At 47.1% G+C, this 12767-nt stretch overlaps 1 protein-coding gene across 1 annotated transcript in view; it reads left to right on the top strand.

Annotated features, from left to right (window-relative positions):
- Positions 1-12767, top strand: part of ADAMTS16 (ADAM metallopeptidase with thrombospondin type 1 motif 16) — a 145937-nt gene that overhangs the window by 90963 nt on the left and 42207 nt on the right. The window contains exon 16 of the mRNA XM_039217681.1: positions 548-686. Within this exon, the coding sequence (XP_039073612.1) occupies positions 548-686 (139 nt within the window). The remainder of the gene's footprint in view (positions 1-547; positions 687-12767) is intronic.

Raw genomic sequence — 12767 nt, 5'->3', positions numbered from 1 at the left:
GCTAAGATAGATTCAACCAGAGAGATCTTTACTGATCAGATATTTTTTTCCTGGAATGTGCCAGTTGGCAAAAGACCCCTGCATCCAGTCACACTAGCAAGTACTCTCGGACGTAGCTTCGATGGGTGGCATGGCTGACATGCTTGGAACTGGCTGTTTGGGACCCACCAGGCGGTGTGAGAGTGATTTATAGGCATTGCTTTCCGACCCGCTCACACAGGCAGGACTTGCAGAGGATCCCAAGGAAATGCTGGGGGGAAGGAACCAGGTACCTGGCTTAGGTTCCAGGAGTGTCTGAAGCCTTGCAGAGAGGAAGACACGAAACGTAAGGTGGACGAGTCGAATGTCTACATTTTCTAGGTGTGCTTGATTCTCCTTGAGCAGTCGCTTCCGTGTAGAAAGTTCACATACATTTTAGAGGACGGAGGGTGTTTGTCATCGTAGCCAGCTGTTTGTTGATATTGTTGTTTAAGTACTATTTAAAAATTAACTTATATTTATCAGGTCCGTTTTAACTTGTTCTATTTCCCCTCTTTTTATTTTATAGCTTCTATTTCAGGGCAGGAACCCGGGCGTGGCCTGGGAGTACTCGGTGCCCCGGTCTCGGGGTGAGAAGAAGCCCGGTGGCCAGCCTCGATACACGTGGGCCGTCATCCGCTCCGAGTGTTCCGTCTCCTGCGGAGGGGGTAGGTCATGTCTCACGCCTCGCCTGGTGGAGGGCTCCGAGGGGCCACGGGCAACTGCACTCACGGGTCCACACCACGGCCTGGCGGGCAGCCCTGTCCCCAGAGGGAGAGAGGAGGGCAGTGGCCCGAGTGTCCCCGGAAGGCATGTCCTGCCTTCTCTAATCCCTCCCTCTAAGCACTTTGCTCTGAGGAAGGCACTTAGTGAATCGGGTTCTGCTTTCCACCCAAGCTGTGATTTGATAAAGAGTAGTTTTATGATTTGAGGTTATTCAAGTGAAAGTCACTCAAATTCTGTGTGTCATGTTGGTGATGAGAAATAGAAGCTTAGCTTGAAAATACTGTGATACAGACTGAGGTTTTGGTCAAATGGTCCTGCTCAAATTTATGGCGAAGTCCTATATTGAAATTCACCCAGAAACTACAGGAGTTTTATGCAAATCATGGTGGAAATGACTAGAAACAGCTTGTCAGGAAGAAGAATTTCACATGACAGTTGATGGCTTGGTTATCCTAATAAGAATTTGACCATACAAGAATGTCTAAAATTGATAAAGTTGGCTCACTATGGGAACATTTTCAGCCAGAGCCAGACATACTAGCAAGTACATTTTTCAAATTTGGAAACAAAATACTAAATTCTAGATTTAGAAAACAGATAAGTTTTCATATGGACAAATGGATTTCAGCTTTGTGAACTCCAGCTTTTAATAATTAATTAATTTAGACAGTTGTATCTATAAGTTATAGAACAAGGTACACAAAATGGGAATTTGCATAAACTAAGAATCTAATGAATGAATAAAGTGAAAATAAAGGGGCGCCTAGGTGGCTCAGTAGGGTAAGTAGTCAACTCTTGATGTCGGCTCAGGTTGTGACCTCAAGGTTGCGAGACTGAGCCCTGTGTCGAGCTCTGCGCTGAAAGCCTGGATGTTGCTAGGGACTCTCTCTCCTTCTCTCTGCCCCTCCCCTGCTCATGCTCACAGAGGGCTTTCTCAAAATAAATAAATAAGCTTTAAAAAAGAATTTAAAACAAAGAAGAAAAATGAATTCATACACTGAGAGGATTATATGGTTCTTACTCTTTCTTTATTAGTGTGATATATCACGTTGATTGATTTGCAGATCTTGAATCGGTCCTGCAGCCCAGGAATAAATCTTGATTGTGGTGAATAATTCTATCAACATACTGTTGGATTCAGTTTGCTAGTATCTTGTTGAGAATTCTTGCATCCATGTTCGTGAAAGACATTGGTCTGTAGTGGGTTCTTTGTCTGGTTTTGGAATCAAGGGAATGCTGGCCTCATAGAATGAGTTTGGAAGTTTTACCTTCTATTTCCACTTTTTGGAATAGCTTCAAAAGAATAGGTACTAACTCCTTTTTAAATGCCTGGTAGACTTCTCCAGGGAAGCCCTCCAACCCTGGACTCTTTTTGTTGGGAAATTTTTCATTACTGACTCCCTTTCTTTACCAGTTATGGGTCTGTCCAAATTTTCTATTTCTTCTTGTTTCACTTTTGCTAGCTTATTTGGTTCTAGGAATTTATTCATTACTTCCAGATTGCCCCATTTGTTGGCATATAGTTGCTCATAATATTCTCTTGTAATTGTTTCTATTTCTAAAGTGTTGGTGTGGTCTCTCCTCTTTCGTTCATGATTTTATTTATTTGGGTCCTTTCCTTTTTCTTTTTGATACTGGCTAGGGGGTTATCCATTTTATTAAATCTTTCAAAGAACCAGCTCCTAGTTTCATTGATCTCGCCTACTATTTGTTTGTTTTTTATTTCAATATCATTGATTTTTACTCTAATATTTATTATTTCCCTTCTTCTGCTGGTTTTGGTCTTTATTGGCTGTTCTTTTTCCAGTTCTTTAGCTGTAAGGTTTTAGGTTGTGTATTTGAGGCCTTTCTTCCTTCTGTAGGAATGCCTGGAATGCTATATACTTCCTTCTTATGACCAAACCAGTTACTACACTATATGTTACTAATTTGAGTTTAAATTTAAAAAAAAATGAATTCATACCTTCTTAATAGTTGCTTTAAATCAAAGGCTTGAATAAAATAGAGGAAAACAAAGATCAATGAAAAAACGTAACAGTCTGGACAGTTAGCACTAATGTGCTTGACCTGTGTTAACTCTTCCCATTATAAACTAAGAATGAAGTATTCAAATCATATTTAAATTCTGACATTAAGAGCTTCTTAAGGAAAAATACTGCTACAGAGAATTACATGGGGGCCCCCATGCTGGGAGTGGCGCCACACGAGCTGCCATGTCAGGCCATTTGGGAAACGGTGGAACAGAACTGTTTGTGGGACTCCCCTGTGTGTGACGTGGGAAAACTGATTACCAATCATTCTTATTTCTCTTCCCTTTCTCTTCCAATCTGGCAACATCCCTCATGCTTCTGCGGATTATCCATCAACCCAGAACCTATTCCAGAGTCATTTGCTGAAAGAATTGCATGGTAGAGTCAGCAAATGGGTTGTTTATTTTGTTTGGATGGAGAATTGGTGGGAAATTAGGGTTTCTCAATTCAGCAACTAGATGGAGCACAGGATGCATGTCCTCTGCTACCTCCGTATGGGATGTGGCTCCTCTGAAACCAGACCTGCCTGGGTCCCGGGACTCAGCACGTGCTCTAAGTACCCCTCGCTGGCCACATGGCAAGGGCAGTCCCCCAAGGCTTGAATAAAACTGGACCCTCCCCTGGTCCCGTAAAAGGCTAAAGCGTGCCTTCACTGCCCTCCTCTCAGTGCCCTCAGGATTAATTCTTGAGACAGCCACGATGAAAGTGAGAAAAGCACTCTCCCCATTTATTGAGCACCAGCTGTGTGCTTTCACATACATTGTCTTGTGGAAACCCTCAATAGGGATTGAGAGTGGAAATACGACATACAGGTTTGGAGGCAGCACTGGGCTGCAAGAGGCACCATCCACCACATTGTCACAACAGCTTCTCATGTCCCCGAAGCTTTAAGATTTTATGAGTATCAGTGCCTGGAAGGAATCGTTATTATCATCTCAGATGTCCTGGAATTATTTCCCTTCATTCTATGGAAACCATAGGCTCAGAGTCTCGGGAATTGCCCAGATAACCCAGCAGGCAGCGGGGGTTCAGACAGCTCCACTGGCCCCATGTTCCTCCCACCACAGCCAGACTCCCAGCCCTACCCGGGCCTCATTGGCTGGTGCCCGTGCACATTTTTTAACAGACTATTCTACCAGTGAAGCACAGTGTATTTTCAAATTGTGATCTTCTATTCATAATAGAGCACTTAATGACTGACGGGGACTGCAGTCCCTTGAACATAAGACAGAAATGTAGTGATAGGAGGCCCCTGGCAGAGTGGGCACCTCTTAGTTTCATGACCCCTTGACGGTTAAGACCCATCTTGTTCAGTCTGAACACTCGCTGTGTTTTCATCCGTCTTTAGTAGACTTATCCAACCTCTCCCAATAGTCTGTCATCACATGGTTATTTGCCAAAGATTAATGACAGTGATTTATTTTTGAGGCAGTGGCTTTTAGTTCCCCAGATTTGATTATAAGTAGTCATCTTGGTTAAACAGTTGACCAGAATTCACTGTCTATACCTTTTGGAACTTTGGCCTTTCAGGATCTGCTGATGTCTGATGACACGTCTTCTGCATATAAATCCTTAGTTACTCTAAGTTTGTAAAATGCTTCATTGAGTCTATGCTGTTGGAGCCTCTCACTTCTAAGAGGTAGGCCAGGATATTTCAGTTCTGCATTATCTGCAAAGAGTACATTTAACCATCTACATGATTAACATTGAGGCTGATAATTCAAAGCGAATCCATTCTCGCTTTTTCAGGGATGAGAAAATAGTAAGTCCACCAAGATCTGAGAAGGCACCTGCTTACTGTCTCGGTTTCTTGGTGGCTTCGGTCAGCACATCACCCAGCAGGCTCAGCCCGATCCCCAGGGAAGGGGGGAGTGTAGGCATCATTTTCATTTTGTCTACACGTGTTCTATTTTTAAGACCTCTAGTTGCATAGACCTTCCAACATCCTGGCTTGTGAGTCCTGTAAAGCCTTCTTTTCTTAGCTTGTCTCTCTGTGAATGGAATATCTACAAGGAGGTCTTTAAATAACCAAGTTAGGGAATTAATGAACGGGAAGAGAGACACTTGGAAAACTCCCCCAACTCCTGTTTCATTCGAGAAGTATTACCTGGCATCAGTGGAGGAAAGGTGATGGTGATGACGATGATGACGATGATGATGACGATGATGACGATGATGATGGTTTTAAAAAGATCCCATTTCCTTATCTATTCTAATGGGCCCATCTCTCTGTAGCAGATAAGAGTTTCTGAAAGACACAGGGCAGGTCCAGTCTGTCATCTTTCCTGACAAGCTTTCTGTTCCTTTTTTCCTTTCCACTCACGTTTATGATGTAACCACATTTCTTATTTCAATAATCCTGCCTTGTTGTGCCTTCCCTGGACTCTCGGTCAGTGTCTGGACATTGGTGAGAGGGTAAGGACTTACACGGAGAGACCGGAAGCCAAGAGTACTGTTAGCATAGGAACTGGCTTCCCGATTACATCGGAGTCTAAGGCGGAGATTTGTTTCACATGGTGATATCGTCACTAGACTTGTTTCTAATGTAAAGGCATCAGCCATTTCTCAAAATTACATATGCTGTAATTTACAAAAAAAAGTTAATATTTATTTTTGAGAGAGAGAGAGAGAGAGAGAGCAAGCATGAGAGGGTGAGGGGCAGAGAGAGAGGGAGACAAAATTAGATGTAGGCTCTGGGCTTCGAGCTGTCAGCACAGAGCCTGACACAGGGCTCGAACTCATGAACCATGAGATCATGACCTGAGCCTAAGTTGGACACTCAAGCTAGTGATCCACCCAGATGCCCCCTCACATGCTGTAATTTTTAAAAAATCAGCCTCTGATTCAGCTGGTTCAGTGCATTTCAAATACTCTCAAACCACTGATTTATATCCAAGTGAAATGCTTATTAAAATTTGGCTTAAAGTTATGTTTTAAACTCTCCAGTATGCACCGTGCAGTGTCTGGGGATAATGCTTTTCTTTCAAATGAAAATATTTATCTGATTCACCATTAAAATTTCTCAGACAGATCTTAAAACTATCTTGTAAATCAACTTCTCTTATACTTTGCCAATAAAATTCTCTTCACCATCTACCGATAGTGTAAGCTTTATTAGTTTGGTGATTAGGTTTAAAAAATGGATGGGATGATTAACAACTTTGCTCCCATCTTGTTGATATCAAACCATGCGTTTATTCCTTCACTTGTTGAGTCAGCAAATGTTTGTGGGCTCGGATCTGAACCTCAAATGTCTTGAAGCCAGGTGGGGAAGACGCAGAGACTTACTTAATTCACCACCCCCGTCTGTGAATTGAACAGTGAAGTAGTAACCTCGTCATTAGTTCACATGAAAAGTTAGCATGTAGCTGATGAAATATGGGTGCGGCTGCACCCTTCAACCACGGAAAGGAGGACTTCAGTCCAGCACTCCCTCCTTAAGTGTGTGAGGCGTTATGCTGAGACAGAAGCCTGTAAAGAAAAATTATATACACTGGATCTGTTCTCAAAAGCACCAGGAATCTGGACAGAGTGGGGACCCAGGTGAGCGCATCTCTGAACACACAGAGGACCAGGGAGCAAGACACAGGGAAGGAGGGTTCAGCTGACCTTGAACGTCTCAGTCATACCAGTGCATCCTGGGTAGCTCCGAGATGGCCCCCATACTGTCAGCCCAGTCACTCTACCAATTGTCTGACATCACCCTCTCTTGTCACAGCAACTGCTTCAGATGACGTCTCCTCCTTCCTTACTCTGCTAGAATGCTCTGAATCTTAGAGAAAGTGTATATTTTTTTAAAACTATAACTAAAGGCTGAAGTTGACCTTGTAGGTCCCAGAGACCAATGTGAAATGGTTCCCGTTCTGTCCATCCTGAATCGGGTTACCTTTGAGGAGAGTTCATAAAAATGCCTTCATGGCTTTATCCAACACCCTGATAAATTACAGAATACGCTACCTGCCATTAACATCTTTGCCGTCCAAAGCAGAGGAGAGAAGAAAAAGGGATAAACAAAGGTTCATTTCCTGGAGAGGGAGCACCCTCTTCGGGGGTCTGGGCTGTGATGTCCACTACCCATGTCTCCAAGCGTGCTCAAAGGACCCAAGTGAAACGGGGAAGCCCATCCCATCTCAGGAAGCAGGGATCCTTCCCTGTTCTACAGTCTCCCCAGTTCGGGCATGCCTCCCGGATCAGGGGTGGTGCGCTCAAGCGTCCGTCCGAGGTCGGCTCCTCTCACGTCCCCATCACATGGTCATGCCTGGCTCTGCTCGCCGTGCTCCTGCTGTGGGGATTCAAGTCCTGACTACCGACGGCAACACGAGTGGCGTGTCCCTCTGCCATTTAGGACAGGTCAGGGCGTCAGGGAAATTGAGACTCCGGCCAGTTCCTTGTTAAGCGGAATAGACGCTTGAGGACGTCAAAGGGCCATCCATACATGACTGTGGCCAGCACCCTTGGGGTCCCGGGTGCATTAGGACGCAGCACGCTCAGCATGACCGTGCCAGGCATAGCTGCCACTTACACACACCTGGGAATCATTTAGACCCTGAGCAGCTCCCAGGAATCCACCCGCTCCGGTTTCCTGGACTTCTCCCTCCTCCGATTTCAAGGACTTTCAGTGCTCATTCATTACACATCCCTGAATATCTAGCACTCGTGATAGAAATGATGCATGCTTCTCAAGAGACTGCATGCGTTCATTTGTGGAATCTCTTTGAGTTTTCCTTAGGTTTCCTGTAGTTTTGCTTAAACGATCGGTTTCTTTTTCCTTATAAAAGAAGGATAGGGTTTGTTGACACCAGCTGGAATTCATTCTATACTTAGAATTAGTGAAAACTTTGGAGATAGTCTGATAAAATCACAGTCTTTCAGACCGAATACTCTCCTTCCAGATACTTGGGCAAAATAAGAAGATTTAAAAATGATTTCCTGAGAGCTGGCCAGAGCTGGTTTCCATAAAAATGGTAAAGGTAGTGCCTGAGCACATTGCTCGTAAAACTCACCACCTTCCACGGGCAGGAGGTAGCTTCGGGCTCCCCGCTCCTTGGTTAGAGCCTGGTTCTCTTCCACTTTCTTCCTTTATTATTTAAATCCTGTGCTCCTCTCTTACCTGTTAGTACGGATCCTTTAAAACTATTGGCCAGGTTGATTCTAGCATTCCCGTGTACTATGTGATTTTTGTTTCTGACAAGTAGTTGAGCGATTGTAAGTGCTGCTGAGAAATTGTTTCACAGATGTGCCCTCCATCAGAGAAATAATGCCTGAGTCTTAATAAACATTCAGCTACAGGGGTGCCTGGGTGGCTCAGTCATTAAGCAAGCATCCAACTTCAGCTCAGGCCATGACCTCGTGGTTTGTGAGTTCGAGCCCCACGTCAGGCTCTGTGCTGACAGCTCGGAGCCTGAAGCCTGCTTCGGATTCTGTGTCTCCCTCTCTCTCTGCTCCTCCCCCACTCATGCTCTGTCTCTCTCTCAAAAGTAAATAAACAAAAAAATTTTAAATAAATAAATAAGCATTCAGCTACATGGTTGAGGAGACCCCTTTCTACGGGAAGCTCATCTGAAACACGATTGTCTATAACCTGCTTTAAAAATAGAACCCAGAAACCCTAAATGCTATTGGCCATATGGATGTCTATGTATATTTTCATTTTCTCAGAATATTCAGAAATTTGAAAACACTCAAAGATAGAAATATTTAAATTCACATGTATGCCGATTCTGGTGTGTCTGGGCTGGGGAACTAAATTTCAGATTGAGAGCTGGAGCCTTCCTGCCTCCTGCAAACAGATTTGACGTGTGGTTGAGCCTTGCTCTTTCAATTTCAGTAGTCTAGGATTTGGGTGTCCCTGGGCCATCCCATAGTCGCCTGGCCTGTAATGCTTTGTACTGTCCGTGGGGATGGCGAGCCCTTGCAGCCTGTGGGCTGGGGGTGCTGGCGTCCTGGTAGCCTCGCCAGCAGCCCCTCAGCCTGCCTTTCCTTTACTCCTTTACTCGTGCTCTGATTTAATCATGAAGAAGTGGTGAGCCATCAGATGTCATTCTCCTCTTGAGGACGCAGAAGTGCAGGTGAATGGCCATAGCGGGATTGAAGGGACAACTTTATATAAACTTTCAAGTTACTCTCTGCAGAATGCGGATCTGGGCGCGTCAGCTGCATGGAAATGGGAACGTCCTGAAGCAGAAAAACGTCTGCATCCCACCTCCCACCTTCCAACGCTGCTCCTGCATCGAGCACCACTTTGGTCTGTTTCTCTCCGGTCTTACGAGCTACCGAAGGCTTGTATGCGTTAGGGAGCGCGTCTATAAAATGATGATGATGATGTAATCTACCATCTCGGGTCCTTTAATGATTAAACCAGAGAATGCCTGTAAAGCTTGTAACACCTCGTCTGGGCAAATAAGTGTCAGTCCCCGTACTTTTCTGTTACGTTACAGTTCTGCCTAAGAAATGGGACCGTTTCAGCCGCTCAGCTCTTGCAGCAGGAGGAGTTAGGGAATGATCTAGTTACCCCTGTGCCCCCAGGGCAGGGAGGCTAAACACAGTCCTCCCTAGTTTGCATGATGCCACCTTCAAAGTAGTATGTGTCTCCGCACACGCGTGTGAGGGGGTCTGCGTGAGGGCACACGGAGCCCTGGAGAAGTGCATGCACGGGTGTGTTCGCTTGTAACTGCCACAGCTGAGCGGTCAAAGCGCGACTCACCATTTTCCAGCGGTGGTGTGATGAAGGCCAGCGGGCAGTACGTTGCCCGCCTTCCTGCCCTCTGCCGAGGAGGCAGCTTGGGGTGCGTGTGGGTGTGTGCACGTGTGCACGAGTTCACAGGTGTGTGTTATAATTATGGGCCCCGTCCTGCTTTCTGGTTTGCTTTTCTGTGTCGCTGTGTCAATCAGCAATCGTAAGAAGGACCGAAGAGAAAGCAGAATGTCAGCTGCCCTCTTGACCTGTCTCTTCCTGGCCTCGGGCACCCCTCTAGGCTTCCCATGCCGAGCCTTCCGGGGGGAATGAGCCGGAGAGGGAGGGCGGGTGGGGACACAGGCTGCGGGCCGATAGATAGGTCGGGTGAGGCCGCCCCGGGAGGGCAGGGCCCTTCTGCCCCCACCTCCCACTGCCCGGTGTCCGTGACATCAGCAACACAGATGCCCGTTTTCACGAAGGCCCAAATTTGTAGCTGTTGTAATTAGTTTTCGCTACAAATGTTGTAAACAGAAAGCAAAGAAGACAGACCACTCTCCGGCCCAGGGTCACTGCGGGCATTTTAATACATTCCATCCCGCAGGTTTCCTACAAGCCGCCCTTCCTGTGTGCACTCTCGTCTGCCCTCGATGGTGACCTCCTCCCTGGTCCACGCCGTTCGTATCCATCATTTTGCACAGTCCTTTCTTGGGTATTGTGGGAACAGCCCATTTTTATGTGGCCGTTCAGATTCTTGAGCCAGTCCCCTCACACACCACCGATTATGCTGTAACAATGAACCCTTCCATGCCCCCCCAAATTCCTTAGTAATTACAGTTAGTCTCTGTTTTGATGAGCATTCTGAAGGCATAGTTCCTAAAGTCTAAGACCCTTTGTCTTGGGCAGAGAACACACACACACACACACACACACTCTGAGACGTTTTTGCTCATGGGCCCCGGTTTGGAGCCGTGAAGTGCAGTCTGCTATATGGAGCTGTAAGGAATCTGACTTCACCCTCAGATCCGGCCGCCTACTGGTGTCAGATGACCATGGGGGAGGTCTTTTGGAAGAGTGACAGGCCTGGAAAAGTTTCTGTTTTCCTGGCTTACCTGTCACTGTGCACCTTTCAGAGAGATTTTCTTACACAGCCCTGGTTGATGGGATCATGGACTATGGGCGATGAACCTAACCGCCAGCCCCTCTCCTGTCCCTGGAGGGTAGGGGTGGGGCTGAAAGTTCTAATCCTTTCTTCCCCCCTGAGCTCCCGGGGCCCAGCCTCCTGTCACTCGTTAGCATCTCCTTACAGCTCAGGAGATTGGAAGGTTTGGGAGCCTTGTGCCAGGAAACAGAGACAAAAACCAAACGCTGACTCTAGACTCTGTCACCCCTGTGGCCTTGGACACAAAGGTCCTGGCTTCTGATTTTGCCTAGAGGGGTGGTTCTCAAAGTGTGGTCCGGGCACCAGCAGCAACACCTGCGTGGTGGCTAGAAATGTCACCCTCAGTCCCCACCCCAGGCCCGCTGAATCAGGAACTCTGGGCTCGACATTCTGTGTTTGCGAGAGAGAGAGAGAGAGAGAGTGGGGAGAGAGAGAGAGAGAGAGTCCAGGAGGGTTCTGACGGCCACTTGAGCCCAGGAGCCACGGACTGAAGGATTCCAGAGGAGGGGCGTTCAGGCCTCAGTTAAAGGGAGGAGAGGAAATCAGCCAGGCGTGCCACAGGGCTGCCAGTGGAGGGCACCTTCCGGGGAGAGAGGAGCAGCCTGGGGGGTCAGAGGAGCAGGGAGGGAGGTCAGCACCAAAGGACACAGCGCAAGGGAGCCTTGAATGTCAAACAGGAAAAATAGGCTCTTAATCTACTAGTGGCATGAGAGTGTGTGTGTTTAAAAGGGTCTTTGGTACCCATTTGATGTTGGACTTGGAGAAGGAATCCTGGAGGATTCCAGGGGGGCTACGTGGAGTCGAGGGCTACGAGGCCAACCCCATCAACCACACAGGAGACCCCAGACCCCAGGTCAGGGGAAGTTTCAGGAAGTTGCTTTGCAAGGATGTGTCTGTATTTGTGTGTCTGTTTAACAGGCTGGTCTGTGCATCCCAGTCAGCCGGGGACCTTAGGCCAGAGCTCAAAGGGAGGATGGCCCACCCTCAGGGACACTCACAGGGAAATGGAAGAGGATCCGGGGCAGAGCCTGCTTTTCCCTCCTGAGGGGATGGATACACCCCTGCACCGTCTTAAGAAGACACGCCAGTGTCTGTGTGTCTGCGTCTGTGCTATGTGTGATATAGTGACAGGCCACCTGGCTGGCTGTTGCTCTCGAGGACGCTGTGGGTCCTTCCGAGGTGGAGTCCAATGTGAAGTTTGCTTTCCGGAGCGCTGCATGTAATCTGCAGGTGCTTGTGATGGGGTCAAGTGTTGGGTTCTGAGCCAACAGCCAAAAGACAATTCTTGAGATGACTTTGATGCAAACAGGTGTTTTTTATTAAAGTACAGGGACAGGACCTGTGGGCAGAAAGAGCTGGGTAAGAGGTGTGTTATATAAGATTTTCGATCGGGGTGCCTGGGTGGCTCAGTTGGTTAAGGGTCCAGTCATGAACTCGCGGTCTGTGAGTTTGAGCCCTGCTTCGGGCTCTGTACCGACAGCCCGGAGCCTGGAGCCTGTTTTGGATCCTGTCTCCCTCTCTCTCTCTCCCTTTTCTGCTCTGTATTTCTCTCTCAAATATAAATAAACATTTTAAAAATTGGGAGGAAATTGCAAAATTTACATCGGGAAGCGTAAAATAAAAACTACATAGCTTGGTTAGAAATATGATTGTGAAAAGTTAGCAGAGAATGGAGAAATTTTACGAAACTGCAGAGAACCTATGTAACCACCACCTGTGATCTTTCATCAGCACCTTCTGGGCTTTACCCCCAGGAAGTGGGCAGTTTGGGGCTCGGGCACATGAGCTTGTGTGGTGGTTCCCTGTTGGACCCGAAGACCTTCCTCCTCTGGTTACTTTAGAAAACCGGTTCCCTAGAGAATGAACCTTTCTGCATTGAAGGCACTGACTTGTCTTACTCTTTCTGACAAAGAGAAGCCCAAATGTCAGATGTGTGTTTTAGAGACTTTGGTTTCCTTGTGTAAAGAAGGATTTGCCGCGCATGGACCCTGGTGCTAGAGATCCCCTGCTTCTCCTCTCAGATTGTTCCTTTGGTCTGTTCGTGCCTTGAATGTGTGCCTGGTGGGGGGATCCAGTTGGGTACAGGAGGGCGTTCGGAGTTGTGCCGGGGCTGCAGACCAGGGAGACAGAGGGGCCGCGTGAGTGGTGCGACCCCATC

This window comes from Hyaena hyaena, unplaced genomic scaffold (genome assembly GCF_003009895.1).
Source record: "Hyaena hyaena isolate Hyena2069 unplaced genomic scaffold, ASM300989v1 scaffold_705, whole genome shotgun sequence".
Lineage (NCBI taxonomy): Eukaryota > Metazoa > Chordata > Mammalia > Carnivora > Hyaenidae > Hyaena > Hyaena hyaena.
The sequence above is the reverse complement of the archived record's forward strand: the minus strand, read 5'-3'. Positions and strand labels throughout refer to the sequence as shown.